Source organism: Peromyscus leucopus, chromosome 9 (assembly GCF_004664715.2).
Source record: "Peromyscus leucopus breed LL Stock chromosome 9, UCI_PerLeu_2.1, whole genome shotgun sequence".
Taxonomy (NCBI): Eukaryota; Metazoa; Chordata; class Mammalia; order Rodentia; family Cricetidae; genus Peromyscus; species Peromyscus leucopus.
The window spans coordinates 25283336-25310767 of NC_051070.1; the positions used below are offsets into that span (position 1 = coordinate 25283336).

Consider the following 27432-nt stretch of genomic DNA (forward strand, 5'->3'; position numbering starts at 1 on the left):
ACTTTGCTTAGTTTCCAGTCAAGTAAAGTACTTCAGTATAGCTGAAGGAAGACAGTCTTTAGTAGTGTTTGGTCCAAATAAAATGGATCAGTGACTGATAGTAGAGGAGGAGACAGCAAACCTTGTTTGTAAAAGGCCACACACAGCATTTCAGGCTGTTGGCTGAACTATAACTGTAGCACAACTCTGCTGTAATTGTAGTTTATAAGCACTCAAAACAATATGTAAACAGGGATGGTTATGTTCTTAAAAAAAAAATCAGCTTTCCAAGGAAACAAGCTTCAGTTCTATGTATAACAGATATTCTTGAGCTTTACTCACCAATCACTCAGTTTTTTTGATGTTGAGTTGGGCATGTAGTTCAGTGGTTTAATGACTGCCTAGTATGTACAAGGCCTTGGATTTGATCAGACTATTGTAAAACACAAGACAAGAACTGTTTGTGAGGCCCTGGAAAGACAGCTCAGCAGTTAAGAGCAAGCACCAGCTGCTTTTCTGGAGGACCCGGTTTGACTCTCAGTGCCCACCTGATGGCCCTTAGCCATCTGTAACTCCAATTCCAGAGGATCCAATGCTACTTCTGGCCTCCAACACTCAAGTACTATACAAACATATGAATACAGGCAAGAACAAAGTTAAAAATGTTAAACTATTTGCCATATTTTACCTGCAGTAGAAAATGGGGTCGTCTTGGTAATAGCCAATAATAAGTTATGTGTGTTATCTGTGTGCAAATACATGTTCTCACCAATGGGTACTTGTAAGGCCAGGGACATTGGATGTCTTCCTCAGTTGTTTCTCCACATTAATTTTTTGAAGCAGTGTCTTTCACTCAACTTTGGAGCTTGTCACTCTAAGCAGCTACACTGGCTAGAATCAACCAGTCCTGTCCCGCACCCACCCCCCACCCCCCAATCTGGAGTCATGGTCACATGCTGCCATGCTTACCTCTCATGTAGGTTAGGTTTTCATGCATGTACAGCAAGCAGTTTACCTATGGAGCAGCCCCCATGTCTGTTACCATTCTAATTGTCTAGTGATTTTAACCTCTGAGCCATCTCTCCAGCCCGTGTCTAGTGATTTTAATAAGTACAGGCTTTAATCTCAATTGAGCAAATTATGATCAAAAACCTATATGCCCCAAGGCCTCTGCTTTAAGCCTTTAAAATGTTTTTTCTCTAGTGCTAGTTATGAAGCTAAGTAGATTACACAGAACAGTGTCCAGGCTTTGCATCTCCAAATTGAAAGTACTTGGGGGTGGATGCATCTGTGCATTAGTTGGTATTCCCCCAAATAATAAAACTCCTATTTTCATTGTATTTACATTGTAGTAGATAGAATGAGAAGATGTGCATACCTTATATGCAAAGATCATGTCATTTAATGAAGGACATTAGCATCCAATGTTTTGTTCTGTTTTTTAAATCCATGGAAGGTCCTAGAACTAGTCCTGGGATACTGAGGATAACTGAATTGCAGATGAAACTCCAAAAACAACACACCTTTGGTCCTCACATTCTAGTGACTGAAATAAGACAAAGTTCAGTGCCAGCCTAGGCTACATTGTGAGACTGACTCAAAACAAACTGAAGGAGCCCTTTAGGACTGCTACTCCCATTTAACAGATAAAGCCAAGAACAAGTAGTGAGACAAGTTACTTACTTGAGTTAATGATTATTACTTTAGAAAACTGGAAGGTAGCCAGGGAGGCTGCTCGTCCCAGACTCAGAACTCATGGATAATAGCTGTCTTTAGATAAAGATGAAATTGGCCAGTCAACTTCACAACATTGGTTAGTGTTGAAGCAGGTGAAGACATGAGTGTGTGTGTGTAAGCAATAAGCATACTAAGGATGTACTAAGGACATAATGGTAAATCTTTATTTTCTAGGACTAATGAATCATTTTTTGAGTATGTCAGTTCTTATAAAATAAGTAAATACAAAAATAGTCTTTGATATTTCCAAACACATTATATCCATCTTTTTCTGATACATATTTTTAAAATGTATTTTATTTAGCTATTTTCCCAGTTGTTTCTTCATGGTTCTGAGCCCAAGAGGAATTCCACTGTTGCCTGATGATTCTGATTCTCCCATGATCTGGCCAAGATTGAGCTCTGAGGGATGCCCTAGGAATGGTGGTACAGAATACTGTGGCATCCCATACTCACCTCACACATGGCAATGTAGAGGATGGGGACCAGTCTGTAGCACCTTCCTAGCATGTACACTTAAGAGTATTAACTCGAGTGATTATACCAAAAACTAAGTCGTTTCCCCACAGAAATTTTATTTCTTTTCTACCTCTAAGTTTTATATCTCAAGATTTCTTTCACACAGTTTTCATGTAAAAATATATAGTGCATTCAGTTTTAACAGTTTTATCATGTTCTAAGAATTGCTAAATTCAGGACTCATTCCAAGTCTTAACAAGTGGTTCAGTGACCCTGTAGGACAGGAGAAAGCCATCAGCTGTCATAATTTTTTGTTAAACAAACCACTCAACGCAAATACAAAAATATTTATTGGTTAAAAAAATAAGCTTGTACTTTAGTAACTTGGAGCTTCTGTTCCCGTCACTAATTTCCTGTGTGGACTGATTTTTCACATTCCGGAGGGAGCAAGGCATATTACTGGAAGCAGTTACCCCCAGTCACCATCATGTTAGGCCGTGCCTGAAAACACAAGGCTATTGAGTGGTAGTCTCTGGTCCTGAGACTACGGGCTGCTGCACTGAGATGAACTTGCAGTTTTCATCCAGCACCTCTGCACTGTATGGTCTTGCTATAAAAAAGAAGAAAATACCTTTTCAGTTTAGGACTATTCAAAAGTACAACTATTACATGAAATGTTTTAAAATCTGTATGTAGATTTCCTGGTTTGAAGGGGCTAGTGAAGATAAGAGTTTTTGTTTGGGGTGGATTTTTGATTTTTTTTTTTTTTTCTGTTTTTTGGGTAGTACTGGGACTGAACCCAGGATATTGGACATGCTAGTCGATGCTAGTCAGGTTCTCTACTTACTGAGCAATAAGCCTTAGCCCAAAAGATAGTATTTTAATATTATGTTTCAAAAGAATCTTTCCTTTAGCTTAGGTTTTGAGGGATAAAGGAAATGAGCTGGATTATCAGAATCTACTTTGTTAAAGTATTAATCTTAGACTTATTTTGATATTACATATAACAAGGAAAAGGGTAGATTTCTTATTGAACTTTACTTGGAGAGAGGTTTTGTTGCAGTTAATCATATACTGTATAATAATAAGCTAGTAAGAGGCTATCCTATCTAGTTCCTAAGATGATGGGTTTCAAATGTGAATGTGTAATTGTAACCATCATAAAATGTTTACATCAGAAGTATACTATATTAGTACAAATATCTGACATATCTAAAATACCTACATTTTCCTTAGAACAATGAAAATCTTTAATAGCTATTGAGTTTTAAGAACTCCTTCAGGAAAGAACTGGAGAACAATAATACTTTTGAAGTGCATGATAAATATCCAACAGTGAAAATATTGAGACCATTATTGTGTATGACTATACATATACAAAATCTTTAAGTGCTTTTAACTTGATATGTAATCAGTTGTACTATTTTCCTAATAGTAGTTATTTTTATATTTAGGTTTGAGCTGATTGAAATATTTCAAAGACAGAAAAATCAATATTAGAGGCAAACGTTTCTGCCTTTCCTGTTTCCCTTTACAGATAAAAGTTTACATTTTGTCTAGAATAGAGCTAGTTCTCCCTCTCCAACTCATTCTCTCCCATGGGAGGGTGAGGAACTTGGGAGTCTTAATTATAGGACAAGATGGGAGCATAAGCATGGAAAAACTATACAGAATGGTGAGAAGATAGGTTGAGAAAAGTCATTTAGTAAATTTTACAGTCTATATTCTTATCAAGCTGTTTTCTCCATACCTTTGTATTACAAACTTGAGGTTTCATTTCCACTTCGAAGGACTGCATAACATTTTCTTTGCAGTAGCTTTCTGTCCCAGCAATATCAGCAGTGATACTGCTTCCACAAGTCTGCGTGTGGTAGCCACTGTCCATCTTGTAGGAATGAAAAACACAAACACCCAGTCATAAAACTGCAAACTCGGTCCTTTTAACATCTCTAAGTGAGAAAGTGAAGGTTCAGAAAGGTTAACTCAGTGTCACACAGTAAGGAGATGAATATCAGAGGCTCAAGATAAAGTTCTAACTTTACAAGAGCCATTTACTTGCAATAATGCTGAGTACCCCCCCACCCACCCACACACACAAAGCATTGGCCTAGTCCTTTACCTTTCCTTACAAATTAGGAGCAAGGGGAAGTCTGTACTTCTTTGCTCCCCTGACAACATCTAGAATAATGTATAAAGCCATACTGTTACCCATGATCACAAGAAAAATTCTAGTTTTCATGTCTATATACCCATTTTCTGGGTACTGGGAGTCACACTTCATTAAAGCAAACCCCTTGTAACAAGCAAAATAAAATTTAACAGTACATCCCAAGGGAAATCCCTAGTTCTGTTACCACTCAATAGATATTTGATCAAAAGTGTAAATATCAGATTGCTTACTAAGAGTCTGCCAATTACTCTTCCTTCTGATATCACTGCCAAATAACTGGTTCATAACTCAGTTCTAATATATAAATGTATCAAGGCAAAAGTAACCCAGTAGTACAGGAGAGAGCAAGGTACGCAGGGAGCCTGTCCTATTCTATAGTAAGAGGATTAACAGCCCCATGTAGGCAGTGGCTGGCCTCACTGTCGTTCTCTAGACCACTCCCAACATCAGAGCCTATGATGTGCCAGCCAGACAACACATCATCTTGCCACTACCTGCTAGTATTGAGGGCAACATCAACATTTTGAAGTGAAGGATGAAATGTCAAAAAACCAAAATACAAATTCTCTTCATCAGTGTCAAATGGATCCTAGAGATGGCTCAGCATTTAGGAGCACGTGCTGCTCTTCTAGAGAACCTGGGTTTGACTTCCCAGCACCCCCATGACAGTTCACAGTCATCTGAAATTTGAGTACCATTGTGTACCAGGAAAAGATCCCACTAAGCAAGAAGGGTGAAAAGCAATGTTTACAGAAAATTACACATTAAAAGTTTCAGCTTTCTTACCACCAATAACTGAAAAATAGTCAGCGAAGTAATGCCTTTCAGTTCTAAAGGGTAATTATATCTAAGCTCAAAACAGTCATCACATCACATTTTAAAGACTTCTTTCAAAAACACACTCTTCTTTAGAAAGCCACCAGGAAGTGTGTTCCAGTAAAAATGAGAAGGAACTCAGAAAAGAGCACAGAAGCAGGTGGGTAAGGGAATTCACAGGATGAGTACAAAGTGATAGTGGAGGATGACAGCGGTATCCCGTGGGTAGAAGCCGGTGAGCTAAGTCGGAAGGTTATGAGAAAGCACAGCTGTGTCTGAATGCTTGAAAGATAACTCTGTGGTAGAAAAATAATGTCTACAAACTTATTACACACACACACACACACACACACACACACACACACAAATCTGCAAAAAGTAAGCATGCTACAGCATACAGTATAAAACAGACCTACATTTTAGCTCGATGTGAGAAGGAAATGTATGACAATCATAGAGCGGAAGTACAATACCCATGAAGGAATTAGGTGATGAAGTGGTAACTACAATTATAGGATATGAGATTCCAACAGGAAATTCTAGATGATAGTAAGGTATATTTCAACAAAAACATTCTGTCACTCCTCTATAAATGCTTTGCCAACAGAGAAAGTGAAAATGAAGAGAGAAAAAAGTTAACAATACCTTTATAGCTAAACTTGACTAGTGTGCTAGGATACCGAATTAAGAAGCTAAAACATGGAAAAGAAAATGTAATATTTTCTAAAACTGAGAATGCAGAAGCCAGGATAGGTACTACAGACATACAAATCAGCAAACCTGTATGCAGATGCCATGATGACACCAATTTTTGTACTTTTGTAGTATACAAACCAAACTTTGTATACTAACCCAAACAATTAAGACAGTTTAAAATGAGTGCAAGGTTCCATTCTTTTTCAGTTGTTCCAGCCTCAGCACGCCCAAAGTCAACCAGAACCCACGAGAGGAGCCTTCAGTGATCTCTCAGCACACTGAACCAGCACACCGTTTGCTGCTCCTGACTTGGCATAGACTTGGATTAGAGACCATGGACTTGGGATGCAAAGCTGCCAGAGTCAATACTGGTTCTGCTGTTCACTTGCTTTATAAACTTGAGGAATTTACTTAGCTCCTAAGGCACAGCTTTCTTAGAAATTTGGAAATATATGATTACATGAAAAAATATTTACCGTTTCATGTATATATAAAAAGTTACACATAAAAGTGCTCTTAAGTTTTCTTTCTCCCCTGAATTACACTAAGGAAAAACAAAACTATTCAATTTTTAGAATACAAATACTATGCTAGAAACTGCATTCTTCTGGCTGCAGATTCCCAGGGAACAGGTGTCTTCTGAGAGGTTGTATGCAGAAACAGCAGCCTGGTTTCTTTTCTGCTCAACATTTACTATTGCAAGCAGGCAGTGGTTAATAGGAATATGAAATATGAATCAATCCTCCTGGTTTCTTCTGGTAATTTTGTTTTGCTTTCTTTTCTTTTAAAGGCAGGTTTGTACTATAGAGTCCTAGCTGGCCTGGAACTGGCTTTGTAGAGCAGGCTGGCCTTGAACTCACAACAATCTGCCTGCCTCTGCCTTCCAAGTGCTAGGCTTAATGGTGTGCACTCATGCTCAGCACTCGTGGTAATCTTTAAAATATCAAATGCTATAGTCCTCACATTTAGCGTTTTATCATTCTAACACTGTAAACACCTCACAATTAGCCTATTCCTTTTCTCGTGTCGTCACACCCAGAGTCAGAGACTATAATAAATATTCAAAAGCCTTACCTGGATATTACTGCTTTCACAGGGCAGAACACTGCTTTCTGCGAGAGGCCACATGCACATGTGAGACTTATCAATATTGAAGGCAATTCCACTCACAAAATCACTCATGGGTAAGTTCCCATCATTCACTGGCTCCTTTATCCATGTGCTTTCATTTACTATGTCTATAGGGTCGAACATATCCACGGTCTCGTTTTCCCTCTCGCTTTCAACATCCTCCAACAGCGCCAATTCTTTCTCAGAAGTACTAGATTGACTCTGTGTAACAGACATGGCGGTGACACCCAAAGGCTCGCTACATGCCACAGTCTCACAGTTCAACTGCTGAAGGGCTACTGTCGCATTTGTGCCTCGTGGAGAGACATCTGTAGAGGGAACAGCGTCTTCTTCATCTTCGCTGTGAGTCTCCAGAGTAAAAGGGATCCGAATCAGTGAGGACAAGTACTGAGGGCCACCTCTGAGTCTCCCGGGAGACCAATTTTTAATTGGTGAGCAGCCATCTATGTAGGGACTCCGGATGCTTGGATTAGTGATCCCGGTAGAACCGGCTCCAGATGAAGCTTCAGGAGAATGAAATGTAAACTTCCTCTGTTCTGAAGGAGTGCAGGGAAAATCACATAGTAAAAACACAAAAACAGAAAGGTCAGTTAAAATGGTAATCACTTTGATGTCAGAAAAAAAAAAAGAATTCCTATAACAGTTGTGAAATTTTATTGTTAAAAAATAACAGCAAAAGCCAGTGTTTGCCTCAACAGATTCAACCTCAAAACTTGTTTCCATGGCTCTTTCCAAATTTAAACTACAATATTTTATTTCTTGTGAAGTATTTCTTCATAAGTATACTGCATTATACCAAAGTTGTTCATAAGCAAAGAAGATCCCTTACAAGTTGGCATTAAGAAGCTACAATGTAACAGCTGTACTTGGCAAATGTGTTGGTTTTATGTAACACACGTGTAACAATACTAAAACAAACAAAAACTGCAAAGTAGTATTTGTAATAGTAAGGAGTCTAATAATCAAACTGATAAAATGTTTTCACTTAACATTGTTTACAATGAAAACTTCAATTGATATAACCTTTTATGAAAAAAGTAAGTAAAATCCATCAAAAGCCTTAAAAATATGGGTAGAGGACACAGCTCAGTGGTAGAACACTTGTTTACCATGTGTAAGACCTATGTTCAATCCCTACCACAACAGAGGGGAAAGCCTTCTAAACATCGGCCACTTTTGATGAATTCTACTTCTGGGAAATTAACCTAAGGAGTTTCAGCCCCAGGACCACTAAAAACAAAACAAAACTTAGACAAATAGAATGATACATGTATGAAATGGTTCAAAAGCATGTTCTTGAGGTAACAATAATTTGAATGATTTGAATGACCTGTGAAAATATCTGAAATAAATGCTTTGTGAAAAAATAAAGAACCATGGATAAATATGTACAAATTTGTTTATCTACATATCTATATCCACATATACAAGAGCAAAGTTTATAATTTTCCAAAGTTTTACTATATATAGATTTCCTAAAAAACATTAACTTAAAATCAAAAATTGGTAAATATACATTTCTGAACATATTTATTTAAAAAAACCTTAACCAAGTATATTTTATGATTTGAAATCCTGATTGTCAAATCTATTACTGTAAGTAAGAAGGCATATAAATCAACTTCTGAAACTGCCATCTCTTTGATAGAGTGAAGTAAATGCTGCTTACTTACTAATTAGTTTAGGAAAGTTTTATGGAATTCTAGACTTTGAGGGTAAATTATGTCTCCAACCTTTTTTTGCACTGTGAAGAATTAAATGTAGCCATTACATAGCATAGACAAGTATTCTACACTCAACTATACCACCAGCCTTCCTGTTTTTAAATACGGCATATTTATTTGACAAGGATATAGTTTATGAAGTACAGAGTGGTTCTGTGTGTGTGACTGTGTGTGAGGAGCCTGACATTCTATTGTATTTTATATAACATTGTTTTCTTTTTGTTGTTGTCAAATGTTGAGTATTATATCATTTCCCCCTGCCCATTCTTTCTTACAAACACTCCTATGTAGCTCTCTCCACTGCTTCATTCAAATCCATGGCTACGTTTTCTGTGTGACATTCATGTGTGTTCCCAAATACATAAGTTCCACCTGCTCAGCATGTATGTTACTGTGATATATATATTTTTAGAGCTCACCACATTAGCATGTCTACTGGTGTTTCCTTGTTCAGGTCATGTTTAAGCAGCCATGATGGTGAGATTTCATGGATGCAGCTTCTGATGTTACTAGGAGACACAATCTCACATAACAGCAAACTCCCTGTTCCTCTGGCCACCTTTTTATTTTATTTTTGAGACAGGGTCTTTGTTTTATTGCTGTGAAGAACACCATGACCAATACAACTCTTGTAAAGGAAAATATTTAATTGGGGGCTTGCTCAGACTTTCGGAGAGTCACTGTTATTAGCACAGTGTCATGCAGGATGCTGGAGCTGTAGAGCTACATCCTGGTCAGCAGGCCCAGGAAGAAAGAGAAACTGGGCCTGGCACAGGGTTTTCAAACCTCCATCAAGACCACAACTCCTAACCCTTCCAATCCTTTCAAAGAACTCCACTCCCTGGTGACGAAGCATTCGAATGTATCAGCCTCTGGGGCTGCACTATGCAAACCACCACAGCCTTACTAGATAGCACGGGCTAGCTAGGAATCGTCATATTCCCAGCATGGCCTTGAATTTATGATCCTTCTGCCTCTGCCTCCCAAGTATTGGAATTGATGGCATAAGCTACACATTTGACTTACTCTGTTCCTTTTATTTATTTATTTTTTAAATGAAGTTTCTACAAATTACTATCAAAGTAGTCAGTCCTAACTGCTAAAAGAGCCACATTAACAATAAATGTGGGCAGTACAAACTCTGGCTATGTATATCGTTCTGAGACATACCTGAGAGTGGCGTCTTTCCTACTTGAAGTGCAATTGGTGAGAAAGTGGGTGGAGAAATAGCCGATGGGCTAGTTATGCTCCCCAAACTGTATTTTCTTGCACCATTCTTAATGGGGCTAGAAGAAAACTGTCCCTGTGATTAAACAACAAAAATTAAATTAGAAAATAAAAATCAAGTCACTAATCAGCAGATATGTTTAACTTCTCTTTGTCACAGTTATATTGCATATTCCTTGTCTTCTTCACAACATACTTACAAACTAGAAATTCATAAGAACCAACCAATGAAAGGCATCTTGGAACAAAGACAACTAAGACTGCTAGAAAAATCTTGAAATAAAATGTCAAAGTATAATGAATTGGGTTTCAACAAATCATTCATTATATTTCATACCAAGTAGCTACCAGTGAAAATATGTATAACTATTTATTTTCTCCATCAATGAAAACTCAGTTGTTATACTGCTAATCTTTGGATAATTCAGTAACCCAGGCTGTAATTCCTTGAAACAATAATCAATTTGCTCACCCTGTCTACCTTAAAAACAAAACTGAAGTCTGACTGAAATCATATCTACGAACTTTGAAAATGCTCACGAACTATAATTCCCAAGGGTGATACGCCTGGGTGTGACTTGAATATCTACCTACATCCAAGTATATCTACAACACACTAACCAGCACTTGCTAGCACACTTCTCACAGTAAATGCCATCTACATAGGGCTCCTAGGTTATATGGAGAGAAATCTATTGGATAAAATACCTCAAGAGATTCTCGAGCACTGCTGGGACTTCCAGGAGAAGCTGAAGGTAAGGAGTCAGAGATGCTCCCATTCACATCCAAAAAGAGCTTTCTTCTGAGAGATGAGGAACTGAGGTTGCCAGGAGATTGGTCTGCAGAGTCATCAGCTCTAAAATAGTCTCCTGCATATAATAATAACAAAGAGAAAGCTGAGCACTGTAAGAAGTAACTCCACTTGTAACACCCAAAAAGTCATGAAACGTTTCAATTTTTTCTAATACGTGTATGTGTAATGTTTAAAATGTTATTCTTTATTTTTGGAGTGTTTATTTGCTGTTACTGGCGTTGGGAGTCAGGGTCTTACTATGGACCCAGGCTGTATTTGAACTTGTGGCAATCCTTCTGTCTCAGCCTGCTGACTGCCAGGAGTGTGCCACCACACCAACTGGTCATTAGCAGTGTATCTGCACCAGTAAGATGTTTATCTTTCATGCCCACAGTAAACTTCACTATGATAAGAACACTAACTCAGGCCACGTTTAAGAGACAGGAAAATGCAGGACAGTTTCCTATTTAAAGAAAGGCACCATTGCACTGCTGTTTACAAACAGCCAACCAAACAAAAAGCTTCCACTGGTGTTATTTAAGGGTAGTCACAGTATTTACCCAATATGGCTTCCAAATTAAAATCCACAGGAAGAGACAGCAGAGTCTGACACGAAGCTGGAAATAAGCAAACAGATGTAAGTATGCACACATCAGTGAAGGCATGTGACTGCCAACCACCACCTCCCAGCATGCTCCAGGAAACAGTCATTCTGCTGGTGCATTCTATTACATCGCATGCCACCTTCCTGACTGGAACCTGCTAATGGTGGAAGTTAGCTCCTGCCTCTGAGACTGGTACTTGGAACTGCATAGGATACCAGCAGACACTAGGGGATTTCTCAGATTAACAAATTATTTATTTCTTTAAATCTTTCCCAAACCAGAAATCAATTCACAAATCACATACACTGTAAACAGGAAAGCAACACATGATTGCTATTTCTAAAATATCAGTTTTTAAAAGTCATTTCTCTTGGCATACAGCTCATTCACAAAGTAAACAATGTCTAAGTTTGAAGGTAAAGCGATACTATGTGAACTAAGTTTGGGTCAAAGTAGCTTAGTGTGCACCAAGTCTTTTCTAGGTCCTGCTCATACCCACCATTGCATTTCTCGGAGGGACGTATCAGCTTTTGCCCAACAGGAGAGTCATTGTTGCTATTAAGGCCTATAAAACAGGTTAAATAGAAAACCACAATTTTATATTTATTTAATTTAGGGTAAAACTTTATACACTGAAGGCTTTCATATTTCAAAGATAAATATCTGCACTAATAATTTTGGTATGTTTCTGACAGATTATTTAATGAAAATGAATAAAAGATTACCATAACATAAGGTACCATGTGATTACTAATATTTTTTTTTTTTTTCCCAGACAGGGTTTCTCTGTGTAGCTTTGCGCCTTTCCTGGAACTCACTCTGCAGCCCAAGCTGGCCTCGAACTCACGAAGATCTGCCTGCCTCTGCCTCTTCGAGTTCTGGGATTAAAGGCATGAGCCACCACTGCCCAGCGTAATTATTAATTTTTGATGACAAACGATTGCATGTGGTTTTGGTATACAATGTGATATTTTGATATGTACATATATTGTTGAATGAGCAAATAAGGCCAATATATCTCAAACAGATTCTGCATTTAATTTTCCCAAAATGGGTTTAGATAAATTCAATTAAAATATTGGATTATTTTGACCAAATAAAATCTGAAATGTGATAAATAAAAGTATACTCAGTTTTTATCAAGAGTCAGCAATACATGTTGCAGGGAATGGTAGTGCACACCTTTAATCCTAGAACTTCGGAGCCAGAGGCAAGAGGATCTCTGTGAGTTCAAGGACCAGGTGGTCTACATAGAGAGTTCCAGGACAGCCAGGGCTACAAAGAGAGGCCCTGGCTGAAAAGAATGCTCATGTTTTTGAACCTTCTATTTTATAACTTAACAATCACCGGATCTACTGTAGGATTATTGAGTTGACCAATACTAAATGAGAACAGGCATGGAGGAGTGGGCCAAAGACTGAGTAAGGGCCTGCCGTTAAGTATTGTCAGAAGGGGGGAAACAAATGCAGTTTTGGGTTCTGATGCTCTCTTCTGCTGTGAAACCCACACGTGTTCAGAAGGAAATCCAGACGCCGCCGCCTCAGTGCCGTACAAACCCTCAGCTCTCGTTCCTCTGCAGCACTGGTGCATCTGTTTCAGTGCTGTCCTCACTCTGGGGAGCAGACAACGGATTTACTCCTGCACATTTCATCACAGCAGTGCACAGAGCAGAAAGGGGAGAGGGGAGGGGAGGGAGGGAGGGACAAAATACTCCCAAGTGCTCGCCCCAGTGACCTACTTCCTCAGACCCCACCTCCTAAAATTTCCAAACTCTGCCAAAATAACTGGGAGACCATTGCCAAAGAACCAGGCATCCTGCCACAGAGGCTTCCCATTCATCTGGACCCCATACGTGAAGATAGAACAGCCCTGTCACACACGGCGCATGCTGGACAGACAATGCATGCTGTCACTGGGATCTAGAATGTCTCCCAGTGGTCCGTGTAGTAAAGGCTTTATCCTCAGCTTACTGTTAGTTACAAACACATACATCTTAAGGGGTGGGGTTTTGCTGAATGACTTCCCAGCCAACAGGGTATCCCCTTGAAAGGGCCAATGGGACCATAGTCCCCCTCTTTCCTCTCTTGCATACATGGTCATGATCAGAACAGGTTTCCTGCATCATGCACGCCTACCATGATGCACTGTGCTGCTACAGGTCCAAAGCAAAAAGGCCAATCAACCGAGACTGAAACCTCCAAAAGTGAGCCAGAATAAAACTTGTTTACCAGGCGTGTGCGGCCCCGGGTTGGTCCCCAGCATGGCATCCCTCCCTTGTGTTTACCTATCATGTATGGCCCCGGGTTGGTCCCCAGCATGGCATCCCTCCCTTGTGTTTACCTATCATGTACGGCCCTGGATTGGTCCCCAGCATGGCATCCCTGTGTTTACCTATCATGTACGGCCCTGGATTGGTCCCCAGCATGGCATCCCTGTGTTTACCTAGCATGTATGGCCCTGGGTTGGTCCCAGCATGGCATCCCTGTGTTTACCTAGCATGTATGACCCTGGGTTTGATCCCCAGCATGGCATCCCCTAGGTATGGTGGCCTATCAACAGTAACCCTAGCATTCAAACGGTAGAGGCAGAAAGATCAAAAGATCAAGCCTTGAACATGAGACGTCATTCAAAAAAAGAAAAGAAAAAGTAGAGAAGGAAGGAAGGGGAAGAAAAGGGGAGGAAGGAAGGAAGGAGGAAGGGAGGGAGGGAGGGAGGAAGGAAGGAAGGAAGGAAGGAAGGAAGGAAGGAAGGAAGGAAGGAAGGAAGGAAGGAAGGAAGGAAGGAAGAAGGAAATCCCATTCTTCTATATTGAGTCATAAGCAAATCTGCTACAGAGGGAAATTTCCTCTTTATTATTCTGGACATGAAACAAATCTACTCTCTTTGGAAGCACACACAATTTCTGTTTTCCAAGGGTGATGTGATGAAAACATCTTTGGAGATAGAAATGTGAAAACACAGACATACATACACACGCACGCACACACGCACGCACGCACGCACGCACACGCACACACACCCCTATGCACAAGCATATATATGAACACAACTTTAAAAAAGACACTTGGAAGAATATCTTTTCCCATAACTTCCTGTAACACGCGCAGGAACATGACACCCCCGGGAGCTTGCCTCAGCGTTCCTTCATCACTTTCAACAGCACAGTTCTGCGGTGCGCCTGTTCACTGCTGCACTGTGCTACAACGATCTGAGTCACCTCTGTAAGTCACCTTTATAATGCTGCTCTGCATTTCCCTGAGACTGCCTCACTTTAGCAAAAGAGGCTTCTCAGAATATAAATTATATTAAAAAATAAGATTAAACAGAGGTTTATTCATCTGTAAAAATCTAATATTAAAAAAATGGGGAGAGGGGGCGAGACCAGTATTTATCAAAATGTCAGCATGAACGCAGAATTTCAAAGCTGTGAGGATAATTCTCTAGCTCAATCCTTTCATTTCCCCAACAGAAAACCAGAATCAAAAAAGACCGAATAACCACGACTACTCCTCTGGTTAGTAGCACCTGAACATGTACAACTCAAGTCTCCATTCACTATTCCACGCCACTTTAGTTTGTAATGGCTGGCGACATACTGTATGATCTGAGATACCTGGTTTTAATCCAGGCTTTATCACTTTTATCATCTCAGCAACCTTGAGTCAGTGCTCAAACCTTCCTAAACTTATGTTTTCTCACCTGCAGGAGAGGGCAACAATTGCCCCTACCTCCTAGCTCGAAGGAAGTAGTGAACACATTTAGTACTGTCCTTGGTGAGCAAGTACTCATCCCTGTGTATCGACCATTCCCGTGGTTTCCTAAGGAATGTTTTTCTTGTACTAAGAGCACACCTACACTACACTGCTTAAAACACAAAGGGGGCAAATATAAGACAACCACTGCCTGGTGGGAAAGGGAACTTGGAGGGATTGTGGCTTGCCTTTAAATTTCTCTGTAAATTTTACAGATTAACAGCCGTAATATGCTGCCCCCAAGTCAGTTCATCATCAGCCTTCCTCTGTCTTTGCAAGGAACAGGCAAGTTATCAAAAACCCCAACGACTTAAGGATTTTATTTAACAGACCTTCCAATATGACTGACAATGGCACTCATAATTCAACTCTATATTTAAAAGCAACTACCTACACTGATGAAGCCGCTCTAGGCATCCTTAGAATTAGTATTCACAATGGTCATGAAGACAACAATGTTTTCTGAAGAGAACAGCAAAAAACAGCAGAAGAAAACCCAAATGTTTTTCAATTAAGTTTTGATCTTTACTCGACAAGGAGTTAATCCAGTCATGTAGAAACTGAATTGTAAGCAGGCTCCTAACCAACGCGAGTAGTGTGCTGCCCGGCAGTCACTCGTTTTGGAGATGCACGCTAAATACTCAGAGTTACTTACAAACTCGGGTTTTTGCACGTTGAGTACTCACATTTACTGGGATGAAGCTCTAAAGGCTGTTTCCCGTCATGCTCGGTCCAAGGAGAGGGCACAATGACATCTTTAGTGAAAAACTGGGAAAATTCAAATGGTACGATTAGGCGTAAACTCTGCCCACACGGGAAAGGGCCCCTTCATGTTTTCAAATACCCATCTAGTGTGTCATATATACTAACTTACATTTATTTTAAAATGTTCAGAGTCAACATAACTGACCAGAGTTAAAAGAGAAGAAATATAAAATACACATATGGAGAAGTCTTAATACTTTAAATCAACCATTTAAATTTGAAACTTATAAATTAAGCTAAGGGTAAATTCATAAGTAAATTACTTTTCATTTCTCTGCCAACTTGTTTTGGGGTTGGTGACAAATGTACGTCAGGAGGAAAGGAAAAACTGGAGAGAAAGGTGCACATATAAGTAAATGGTGTGATGGACTTAGCCTGTACTAGCTCAAGACCTGATTACCAAATTATCAGGACTTTGGATAACCTCTGTTAAAGCCAATACTAAAATAAAATTACATAAATTCATAATTAAATAAATTATACAGAATCTTTTTTTGTTTGTTTGTTTGTTTTTGTTTTTCGAGACAAGGTTTCTCTGTGTAGCTTTGTGCCTTTCCTGGAACTCACTTGGTAGCCCAGGCTGGCCTCAAACTCACAGAGATCCTCCTGCCTCTGCCTCCCTGAGTGCTGGGGTTAAAGGCGTGTGCCACCACCGCCCGGCCAAATTATACAGAATCTTTAAAAAAGTATTACTTCTAAATTATTTTACATTTGCCAGTATCTATGTTCTTGAAGTTAAGAACACTTTGTATATATATGTGGTGGAATTTGTCTCACTGGGGTGTGCAACTACCCTTTTCCCATTCAGAGATAGCGTAAGAGTAGCTGGAAACGGGCTATCATTGGAGTATTTACATTAGGGTAGCAGCAATCACAGAAACCATCGTCTACAGAGAGCCAGTTGTTACACACGTACCTCTAGGTCGCTATCCATTCTACTCAAATGAACAAAAAACCAACTCTCTCTGTCTGTCTGTCTATCTATCTATCTATCTATCTATCTATCTATCTATCTATCAATCATCTGTCGGTCTATCCATCTTTTGTCTGTCTATCTATATAGCTATGTCTTTTGCTCCTAATGAAGTATTTTTCCCTTTATCTTCAGGGTAAAACATTTCCTTTTTAGTCTGCTATAGATAGACAGTTAATTTCCTTCACTAAAGCAGTGATGAGTCTGTAAGGAAAATATGTGCAGTAAAAGGGAATAGGAAAGACAGAACGCTGTAGGGAAGTTGCAGAAGAACTATAAAGGACCCAGAGGCTTGTGAAGTAGTGTCACACCTTTAAACAGTAACCAGAACTCAGCTAGGATGGCATTTAAAATAGTAAGTAGCGCAGAGACATTTGAAAGTTTGGTAATAATCAGTATTGCAGAGAGGGAAGAAATAAGCAGCATCCTGATAAACAAGGAACATAAATGACTCAGTCTCTTAGGAAGGCAATATGGCAAAACCCACTCCGACTGAAAATCCAAAACACTCCGGCTTACCAGTCCACTGCAAGTACACAAAACACAGGAACAGACTACAACACTGATGTAAAGACAATGAACAAACAGACCTTAACATCTGTCAACAAGACATGTTTATGCATTCTTACTAAATACAAAATCTGTACAGGTGATTATTTCTAAAAATCTAAGAAAGATCAAGAAAAAATAAAAAAAATAAAAAAAACAAGATAAGAAGCAAAAGAGGATGAGCCTGAGTGTCCAACATTTAAAGGATGCTACTGTGTCTATCAGTTCATCCCAACTCCACAGGGGAGGTTGCAGCAGCTCCTTTCAGGGACTGGTTGTGAACGACAGCTTTTGTATTCTCTTTACACTTGACAGGTTTGCTTCCGACATGTACATATAAAACACACTTTGGAGATAATACTAACCCTACCTTCGCTCTCATTTTATTCCCTATGTGTTACCTGCCGAGCTTTCCTTGAAACAGCTTCCAGGGTTCTAAAAAGACAAGGTATTTCCCAAAACGTTGGAAATTAGAAAGGCCCTGAGCTATTCAGCTGGAAAAGAATTAAGTGATAGCAAAATGGGGGAATTAAAGGCAGAGATGAAGAGGGGCGCAAGGTTTGTCAGGATTAAACATCAGACCATTTCCTAAAATAAGCTGTAATCTGAAGCATAAGGGACACACAATACCTGTATTAGCAAAATCAGGGAGGGCCAGTCACCTGACTCTGGAACAGGCCATTAATACAAATCTTTGGGGCACAGAAGAGCCAAGTATTGCTAAGGAATAGAAATGTGTAGTGGAGATGAGAGGGACAAAGGAAAGCTCAAAAATGTCACCATGACACAAAGCCTTTCTGAAGAAAGAGCTAGGTAACCCTTATACTCTAGAAGAAGGAATTTAGCAAGAAAAAAAAAACCAAAAAGTAAAACATGTGGCTTCATTGATTTTAATTAAAAAAAAAACAAACCTTACCTTTGTACTTAGCAGTAAGCCATTTTATGAAATATATTCTAAATCCTAAAAATCCTTAAGTATTAACAACAAAAGACAAAGTCATTGTGAATGTGGAGGACTAAAACCACTCAGCTTCCTTGACATGAACTCCAACTTGAATCAGAAGTCTGTGCTAATGAGTATTCTGAAAGCACAAGAAGACACACTGTGCTAGGCAGAGAGTGAAATGATGAACACAGAACACCACCGGCCAAAACCAGATTGGTCTAGGCAGAGAAGCACTACGCCAATGACTAGGAGAGCAGAGGAGCACCGAGAGCCTGAGACAGCTGGAAACCACGGCTCTTGTAAAGAGCTCAGGATGGTGCAGAAATCGATGGGGAGCAGAGCACTGGGGACCGGAGAGGAGCACTGAGGACCAGAGGGGAGCACTGAGGACCGGAGGGGAGTAATGAGGACCAGAGGGGAGTAATGAGGACCAGAGGGGAGTACTGGGGACCAGAGGGGAGCACTGGGGACCGGAGAGGAGCACTGGGGACCGGAGGGGAGCACTGGGGACCGGAGAGGAGTAATGAGGACCAGAGGGGAGCACTAAGGACCAGAGGGGAGCACTGGGCACCAGAGGGGAGCACCGAGGACCAGAGAGGAGTAATGAGGACCAGAGGGAAGCACTGGGAACCAGAGGGGAGTAATGAGGACCAGAGGGGAGCACTGGGCACCAGAGGGGAGTACTGAGGATCAGAGGGGAGCACTGAGGACCAGAGGGGAGTACTAAGGACCAGGGGAGAGTACTGAGGACCAGAAGAGAGTACTAAGGACCAGGGGAGAGTACTGAGGACCAGAAGAGAGTACTAAGGACCAGGGGAGAGTACTAAGGACCAGAGGGGAGCACTGAGGACCAGAGGGGAGCACTAGGGACCAGAGGGGAGCACTGAGGACCAGAGGAGAGTACTAAGGACCAGGGGAGAGTACTAAGGACCAGGGGAGAGTACTAAGGACCAGAGGGGAGCACTGAGGACCAGAGAGAGTACTAAGGACCAGAGGGGAGCACTGAGGACCAGAGGGGAGTACTGAGGACCAGAGGGGAGCACTGAGGACCAGAGGGGAGCAGTGGGGACCAGAGGGGAGCACTGGAGACCAGAGGAGAGTACTAAGGACCAGGGGAGAGTACTAAGGACCAGAGGGGAGCACTGAGGACCAGAGAGAGTACTAAGGACCAGAGGGGAGCACTGAGGACCAGAGAGAGTACTAAGGACCAGAGAGAGTACTAAGGACCAGAGGGGAGCACTGAGGACCAGAGAGAGTACTAAGGACCAGAGGGGAGCACTGAGGACCAGAGGGGAGCACTGAGGACCAGAGGGGAGAACTGAGGACCAGAGGGGAGCACTGAGGACCAGAGGGGAGCACTGAGGACCAGAGAGAGTACTAAGGACCAGAGGGGAGCACTGAGGACCAGAGGGGAGCACTGAGGACCAGAGGGGAGCACTGAGGACCAGAGAGAGTACTAAGGACCAGAGGGGAGAACTGAGGACCAGAGGGGAGCACTGAGGACCAGAGAGAGCACTAAGGACCAGAGGGGAGCTGTAAGAGTGCAGAATTTCAAGTCTTCCTAAAGGAGACGGCGTGCATGCAGAATCCATTCCTGGCTGGCTTAATGACTGTAAGAGTGTGGTTACCTCTTCAATGGCCTTTTGTCTTTTGTCTTCCACATCTTTATCTGTTCTATACAGAGATAAAGAAGAAAAATAACCAGGCCATTACTTCAGCTTATTGAACATTCAAAAGAACCGTTCAAAGAAATAATTTCTCTTCATTGAAAACTGACAAATTTTAAACTCATTTCCAAAGAACAACTGGCATCTTGCACCAATTAGTTAATGGCAGTATTCTGAAATTCACCATTGGCTAGCAGGCTCTCTTTCCTCTTACTTGAAGTTTAAATGGAATAAAACTTTCTTTTAAAAGGCTTATGTTGATATATCAAGTTACTACCAACAACATAATTTAAATAAAGTGTTTTAAGCAACAAAATGAAGTATTTCATTTGATAGAAAAGCTAACAATTGTTCAAAGTCTCTTTTTTCAAGTATAGCGATTTCATTATAGTATTTCTAGGATAAACTTTTATTCTGAAAGGAAATTAAGCTACTGTTCTGAACAGACAAGTAAAAATATTAATTCTGAAATATAGTAACAATATAAAAATTTGTCCAAATAAATGCTTTTTTTGGTTCCAATACTATACAGAATTACAACACAAATTTCTCTGCTATAAAATTTAATACAAAATGTTGGGTCTCAAGCACAAGGCATCACTTGCCAAGGATGTGGCAATTAGCCTTGTAAGACCACCTCTTTATTTTGTTCCTGGAAAGAATTATTGCAATCCATCCAAAAATTGGTAAATAAATTAAAAAAAACAATTTCAAATTATTTTCCTCTGTAACTGTTCATGTACATGTCTGCTCCTGCATTAAAGGAAAGAAAGACAGGAAGTTTGTATGAGCGTGTATGCCTTTGAGAAATTGAAGCTGGGTGAATTTTTCAAGTAAGGAAATGATGAGAAAATAAATTATGATGGTCACCTGCAAGTCCTGGCTTGGACGGTAAGTTACTGTCACTATCATGGCCACATCACAACCATGTCAAAATGACCGTACACATGTTAATTTCAGTTTACAGTAAGTGTCAATCCAGTTTCATCCCATTTCAAAACCTGCTACTTCATCAGAGGGCCTGGAGCCTGAAATATTCAGCTGATTGTTGGAATCAGTTAATTGGTGGAACCGAAAACGCGAAGGTGTCAGAAAGGGCAAAGTACCCTGACTAGTATGCTACTGCACACCAACGACGCACACGGTTGGCCAGTGCTCTGAATACTGATGTGTTCGTCTGTGCTAATATTCCTGTGTGTGCTACATAACAGAAGGCAGGCCTGAGATGGCTCTGGTCAGTTAGGAGGTACCAGGGGCCACTGCTTTTTCTAAGAATGAATCAACATACTCTGCCGAGAGCGCTTTCACTCCCTTTGGTAGAAATCTTAGAAGAATTCAATGAATTGCATCAGTGAGCTATCATTAGAATACATTCCCACTTTTCCCTTCTATAGCAAATCTATCCACTGAAATATACCAACATTCTTTCTAAACTCGGCCAGATAACACACCCCTGATTATAGTAAGATATATTGCCACTGTGGTCTAATTGTCCAGTCAGCTCTTCAGGGCAGGAAGAATATACAGTGCCTCGTGGAGCTCGGGAAGTATCTTTTGACTGATGATATCACAGTTGTCTATAGTTCAATATATCGAAGAGATAAGGCAAAAATTACAGTATACAGCTTGTGGGGGACCAAAAAAGTTACTCATGAATTCACTGGATTTTTTAACCACTAACTATGAGTAAAAGGTCATCAGAAGGCCAAGCAGAGAAAAAGGGAGTAGAGGAGGTAGAACTATTTGGAAGAACATCTCAACACATGCATTTCTGTGAATGAATTCTGAAGTCAAAGGGGAAAAGACCCCATTGCTTTGGACTAACAATACAACTATCTTAGGACAGAAAAGTAAACACTAGACAAGCCATGTATTTGATTCTTTTTCACATATTAAACAAATAGACTATAAGCCTCATTGAGCCATCATCTGAGAAGCTTCCTCCTGCAGCAGATGGGAACAAATACAGAGACCCACAGCCAGACATCACATAGAGAGTGACAGACCTTGGAACACTCAGCCCTAAATGGGATGTCTCCATCAAATCCCTCCCCTCAGGGCCAGAGAACGCTGCAGAAGAGGAGACAGAAGGAGTGAAAGAACCAGAGGGAATGGAGGACACCAAGAAAACAAGGAAGGCCCTCTAAATCAACATGAGCAAAGCTCGTGTGAACCCACAGAGACTGAAACAGCATGCACAGGGCCCGCACCGGTCTGCCCCAGGTCCTGTGTATATCTACCATGGCTTCCAGTTTGGCGTTTTTGATGGGATTCCCCAGTGTGTGAACGAGCGGGTCTCTGATGCTGTGCCTTTTCTTGTGCTCTTGCCCTTCTGTTTGTTTCATCCAACCCTGATGTGTTAAGTTTTGTTTCCCTTATTATGTTTTATTATTATCCCTGAGAAGCCTGTTTTCTAATGAGAATCGAAAGGGAGTGGGATCCAGATGGGAGGGGAGGTGGGGAGGAACTAGAAGGAGTAAAGGGAGGGAAAAAAATAATTAGAATATATTATGTGAGAAAAAAAATCTATTTGTAATGAAAGGAACAAAAAAGCAAAGAAAAAAGTTAGACTATAATACAAGGGTTCTTTAAACTAAAAGTAATATTGCCTAGCAATCTGTTAATTAAAAACCTAGCTCTGGTCTACCAGCAAAGTGCATGTCATCACTACACTGAGCATCACTGAAGAGCACAAACAAACTAGTGTTTAAAACTACCCAGGAGAGGCGTGGACTATGCTGGTGACATGAAGAATCAAAGGAAACAGAATTTACAGCCCAGCAGACAGCTCCGTGGGTAAAAGCACTTGTACATCTCACTGCCCCAAATCCACCTCTGCACTCCAAGGTGGAACGAGAGATCAGCTCCTCAAAACTGCCCTCTGCCTCCACACTGACACCATGCCATGGGCACACTCTCTCTCACAGACACTGTAGCAAATGAATAATAATTTTTTTTCAAAAAAGAATTGAGATTCCTTGATGAACCGTGTTAAAACTGAATGATGCCTACAAAGCTCTCTGTTGTCAATAAATGCTATGGCATTAGGTGAGTCTTAAGTAGTTAGGAGATTTTAGACTTCCCCAGACAGGCAGCAACCGAACAGCATCTTTTGTGATCCTGAGACACCAACCAAATACCTCAGAAGCCACACTACAGAGAAACATACAATGTTCAAGTGCTTTTCCATCTAACCAAGTGCTGGGGAGGCAGTGGTTATAGTCGGGGGTGGTGGTGGGGGGATGAGGCTATGTGTATGTGTATGTGTTAGCTGTACAAGAAAAGGATTCCTATTCAGATTGGAATATCTTTCTAGGCATAATTCTTTAAATTCACTCACTTGGAAAAAAAAAAAATCCACATTAACTGTTTTCTTTCTTGACATATTTACATATATAAAAAAATCAGCTTTTAGAAGTCCTTACTCTTCATTTAACAGTCTGTTATTATACTCGAGTCCAAGAAAGAAACGCTTACCGAGAGCGACTCAGGTAGGAGGCCTGACGATGAATCTCCTCTGGGTCGATGTCTACAGGATTTATTATAGCCAGCTGATCGATCGACCACCTAAATTCCCCTGGAGTCTAACAAAAGTAAACATATATATTAAAACAAAATAGTCCATCAAAATTCTACCCAGTGTTCCCTTCAAAACTGTAGGTGGCTGTAACTTTTAAAGCTTCTATTTTCCAATCTGCGCTTAATCACTCTAAATTAAATGGCAGATGGTAACCAAATCACACTAAAGTCAATCTGTTGCACGTTATCCCTTAAAATATCAAAATCTTCTGAGTAATTTAAAAAAAATGGCACAATATTTTAGGAATCAGGGTAACAAAGGTATAGAAATACTACAATTAGCACTCATGAGGGAGAAACTATGCCCATGAGTAAACAAAAACTTTGTCACTATGAATGAACTACAAGTCTTAGCTATACCAGAAGCTCCAACAGTTCATGAAATAACTGATCCTCAAAATATTTAAGAATGGCATCCAGGGTTTCTCGCATATTTAACTATCCAGCTGATCCTTCCTCAAATCAGAAACTGTAATTACAAATATATTGGGGGAGAGGATGCTATGTTTTCTGGCTTTGAAGCTCAATCACAACTTAACTGATGCTGGGCAGTGGTGGCACACACCTTTAATTCCAGCACTTGGGAGGCAGAGGCAGGTGGATCTCTGTGAGTTTGAGGCCAGCCTGGTCTACAGAGGTAGTTCTAGGACAGCCAAGGCTGTTACAGAGAAACTTTGTTTCAAAAAACCAAAATAACAAAAAACAAACAAAAACTGCATTGAAATCATTATTTTACTATTGTGTATATATCCAATCCACGTTTGTGTGGGTACAAGTGTGTGTGAGTGCACATGTTCAACACATGTACAAGGAGGCTGAGGTCAATCTGGGCATTATCCCTCTTGGTTTTTGAGACAGGGTCTGTCATTGACCTTGGTACAGCAACTTAACAATCTAGGCTGGCTAGGCAGTAAGCCCCAAGGATCTGCCTGTACTTACTTCCCCTACAGTAGGACTAGAAATAGTCATCACTAGTGGCATTTTTACATAGATTCCAGGGATCCAACTTGTGTCCTGGTGCTTGCATGGCAAATGGCAAGCATGCTACCAACTGAGCTACCTTCTCAGCCTCCATTATTCACTTTTGATTAAGACTAAAAATAGCTAAATTGTATCATAATCAATTAATGTTGGGAGGCCAAATTAATGGCATGACACCATGTGAACTGTATATGGCTCCTGTATACCTTCTCACTGTCCAAGCTGACATAAAATGCAGCAGAAAACAGTCACCTAGTGTCTTAGTATTACTATTGCTATGATGAAACACCACAACCAAAAGTTAGTTGCGGAGGAAACTGCTGATTCAGCTTACACTTCCACATCACTGTTCACTCTCAAAGGAAGTCAAGACAGGAACTGAAACAGCAGAAACCTGGAGGCAGGAGCTGATGCAGAAGACATGGAGGGCTGCTGCTGCTTACTGGCTTGCTAAGTCTGTTTTCTTAGAGAACGCAAGACCACCAGCCCAGGGATGGAACCACCCACAATGGACTGGGCCCTCCCTTCCATATCAATTATTAATTTAAAAAATGTCCAACAGGCTGGGCGGTCGTGGCGCACGCCTTTGATCCTAGCACTTGGGAGGCAGAGCCAGGCGGATCTCTGTGAGTTCGAGGCCAGCCTGGTCTACAGAGCGAGATCTAAGACAGGCACCAAAACAACACAGAGAAACCCTGCCTCGAAAAGAAAAAAAAAAAAAAAAAAATGTCCAACTGGTTTGGCTGCTGCCCAATCTTATGGAGGCATTTTCTCAACTGAGGCTCTCCGCTTTCAGCTGAGACTCTCTGAGACTGCAGATTGTGTCGAGCTGACATAAAAGTAGCCAGGACACCTAGTTTTACAGTTATTCTAGGTAAGTGTGGCTAGCAAAATAAAAGAACTTTGCCAGTTTAGCAAGTAACAGTAAAAACAGCTAAAGTGATTTCACTTCTCTAATTTCCTAAAGAGCACATTTTCTTCTGTACCATCTTTCTGAACCATGGTAATCGGAGAATGTATTTCATGATTTTGAAATTGCTCACTTTGTCAAATTTACTCTGATAGCACAGAAGTCGACTCCCTTTTAAAACAATCTGTAAGCTTTAGTAGGGCTCGGTGGGTTTTTTGTTTGTCTGTTTGTTTTTTGTTTTGTTTTTCAAGGCAGGGTTTCTCTGTGTAGCTTTTAAGCCTTTCCTGGAACTCACTCTGTAGCCCAGGCTGGCCTCGAACTCACAGAGATCCGCCTGCCTCTGCCTCCCGAGTGCTGGGATTAAAGGCATGCTCGGTGTTTTTAAATGCCTGGCAAAAAGGAAACAGGGGTCTCAAGACTTCATGGCAGAAAAACAGCATGATTTCAAATTTCAGTGTCTATAATCTCTTATTAGAACATGGCCATATGTGTCCCCAAATTGTCCTTGGCTGCGTCTTTTGATCTGAGGTCCATGTGAGCAGTTCAGCTGGGACCAGGTGACTTGCAAAGCCTGTCTGGTTCCTGAGTAAAACGTTAGTTGCTTCTGCGCTGGTGTGGAAGTTCCTGGAGAGTTTGTACCAAGTGCTCCTTACTCGTCCACTCTATCTGAGGAACAGAAGCACTCACATCCTGTTTGCTGAAAGAACTATTAGAAAATTAGGTGACACAGCTTCTTCTGTAAGACATTTAAAGTCATTTGCAATTACTTCCATTTAAAATCCCTTGTAGACATTAAGGCAAGAAAAACTTACTGGTAGTCTTGTGGATTTAAAGACAGAAGGACTGGCAAGGGTTTGTTCATGGAGATTAGAATAATCACTAGGACTTTCAAAGGGATTTAAAATGGGGATCCTTCCTGGAGTTTCCGGCGTTATTTGCATTTTTAATTCGCTTACATCTCCCATAGCCCAGGAAGCAAACTAAAAAAGAAATCATCAGAAGTATACATATTAAAATTATTGAGTATCACAGATATTAATCCTGACAAAATATACCTAACATGTCACAAAGAGTTCACTCCAAACCTACTCCTTTTGGGGTTATTTTATAGTTTACAAGAGAGCAGCCTGTACGTTTCCCTCAGATGATCCTGAAACTAACCTTGTAAGCTGGAGAGGTAAAGCATTAGTGCTATAATTTTTCAGAGGAAGGAACACATGCAGCGAAGTTACATACACAGCAGTCAACTAAGAATTCTGGCCCAATTAGAGGCAAGTAAACTACACTAAGCACAAGTACCTTTCCAACCAAACTGATTCTATTTGTAGTTTCCTTTATTCGTGATCTGAAGATTAAATAGTATGAACATCCTCTGGATAGCCCAGTAATTCTATACAGAACTGCAATTACTCCTGGCACGTTAGCCCTCACTAGAGCAGGGTGATTGACACGGTCCAGGTGGGGATTTAACTAGTTTTTCCAAAGACCTCCACCCCCTGCAGGATACGAAAGCACAATGCATTCCTTCCAAAGAGGGTTACAGCCAGAGGAAAAAGAAAGAAAACAGAATTTACTTCTGAAAGATCCAAGTTGAGCCGGCTCCCCCCAGCGAACAGCAGAGACGTCACTTCCAGCGACCACTCGGTTTCCAGGTGCCCCCTGTCCCTGCTCCCCTTCTTCACCTCGAGGCGAGCGCACAGGCACGCCGGGAGCCTCCAGGGGTGTCCAGGTCCAGGGGGAGGTCAAGGCCTGGGGCCCCGGAAGACGCAGCTACACCCGGGGGCGACGAAGGAATTCTAGCTTGCCCTGCTGAGCCCACCCGCAGGCGCCGACTCTTTAACTCCCTCCGCGCCGTCTCCGGCCAACCAGGGCACGGGGCGGGGCGAGGCGACGGGCCAATGGCGTGTCGCCGCCGTCCGCGAACCGGCCAATGGCGTCGAGGCGGCGGAGTGAATTCGAACGCTAACTCCTCG

General features: G+C 41.0%; 1 protein-coding gene across 1 annotated transcript; it reads right to left on the bottom strand.

Moving 5' to 3' along the window:
• Positions 1 to 1866: 1866 nt before the first annotated feature.
• On the bottom strand, positions 1867 to 27429 carry Bora (BORA aurora kinase A activator). The gene is made up of 12 exons (XM_028877168.2): positions 27034 to 27429; positions 26272 to 26439; positions 23467 to 23573; positions 19951 to 19996; positions 15776 to 15857; positions 11837 to 11902; positions 11293 to 11349; positions 10648 to 10808; positions 9883 to 10015; positions 6932 to 7524; positions 3926 to 4060; positions 1867 to 2785 (listed from the first exon to the last, which is right to left on the bottom strand). The coding sequence occupies exons 2-12, from the start codon at positions 26422 to 26424 to the stop codon at positions 2720 to 2722; spliced, it is 1599 nt and encodes a 532-aa protein (XP_028733001.1). The 5' UTR covers positions 26425 to 26439; positions 27034 to 27429; the 3' UTR covers positions 1867 to 2719.
• Between the last annotated feature and the right edge of the window lie 3 nt (positions 27430 to 27432).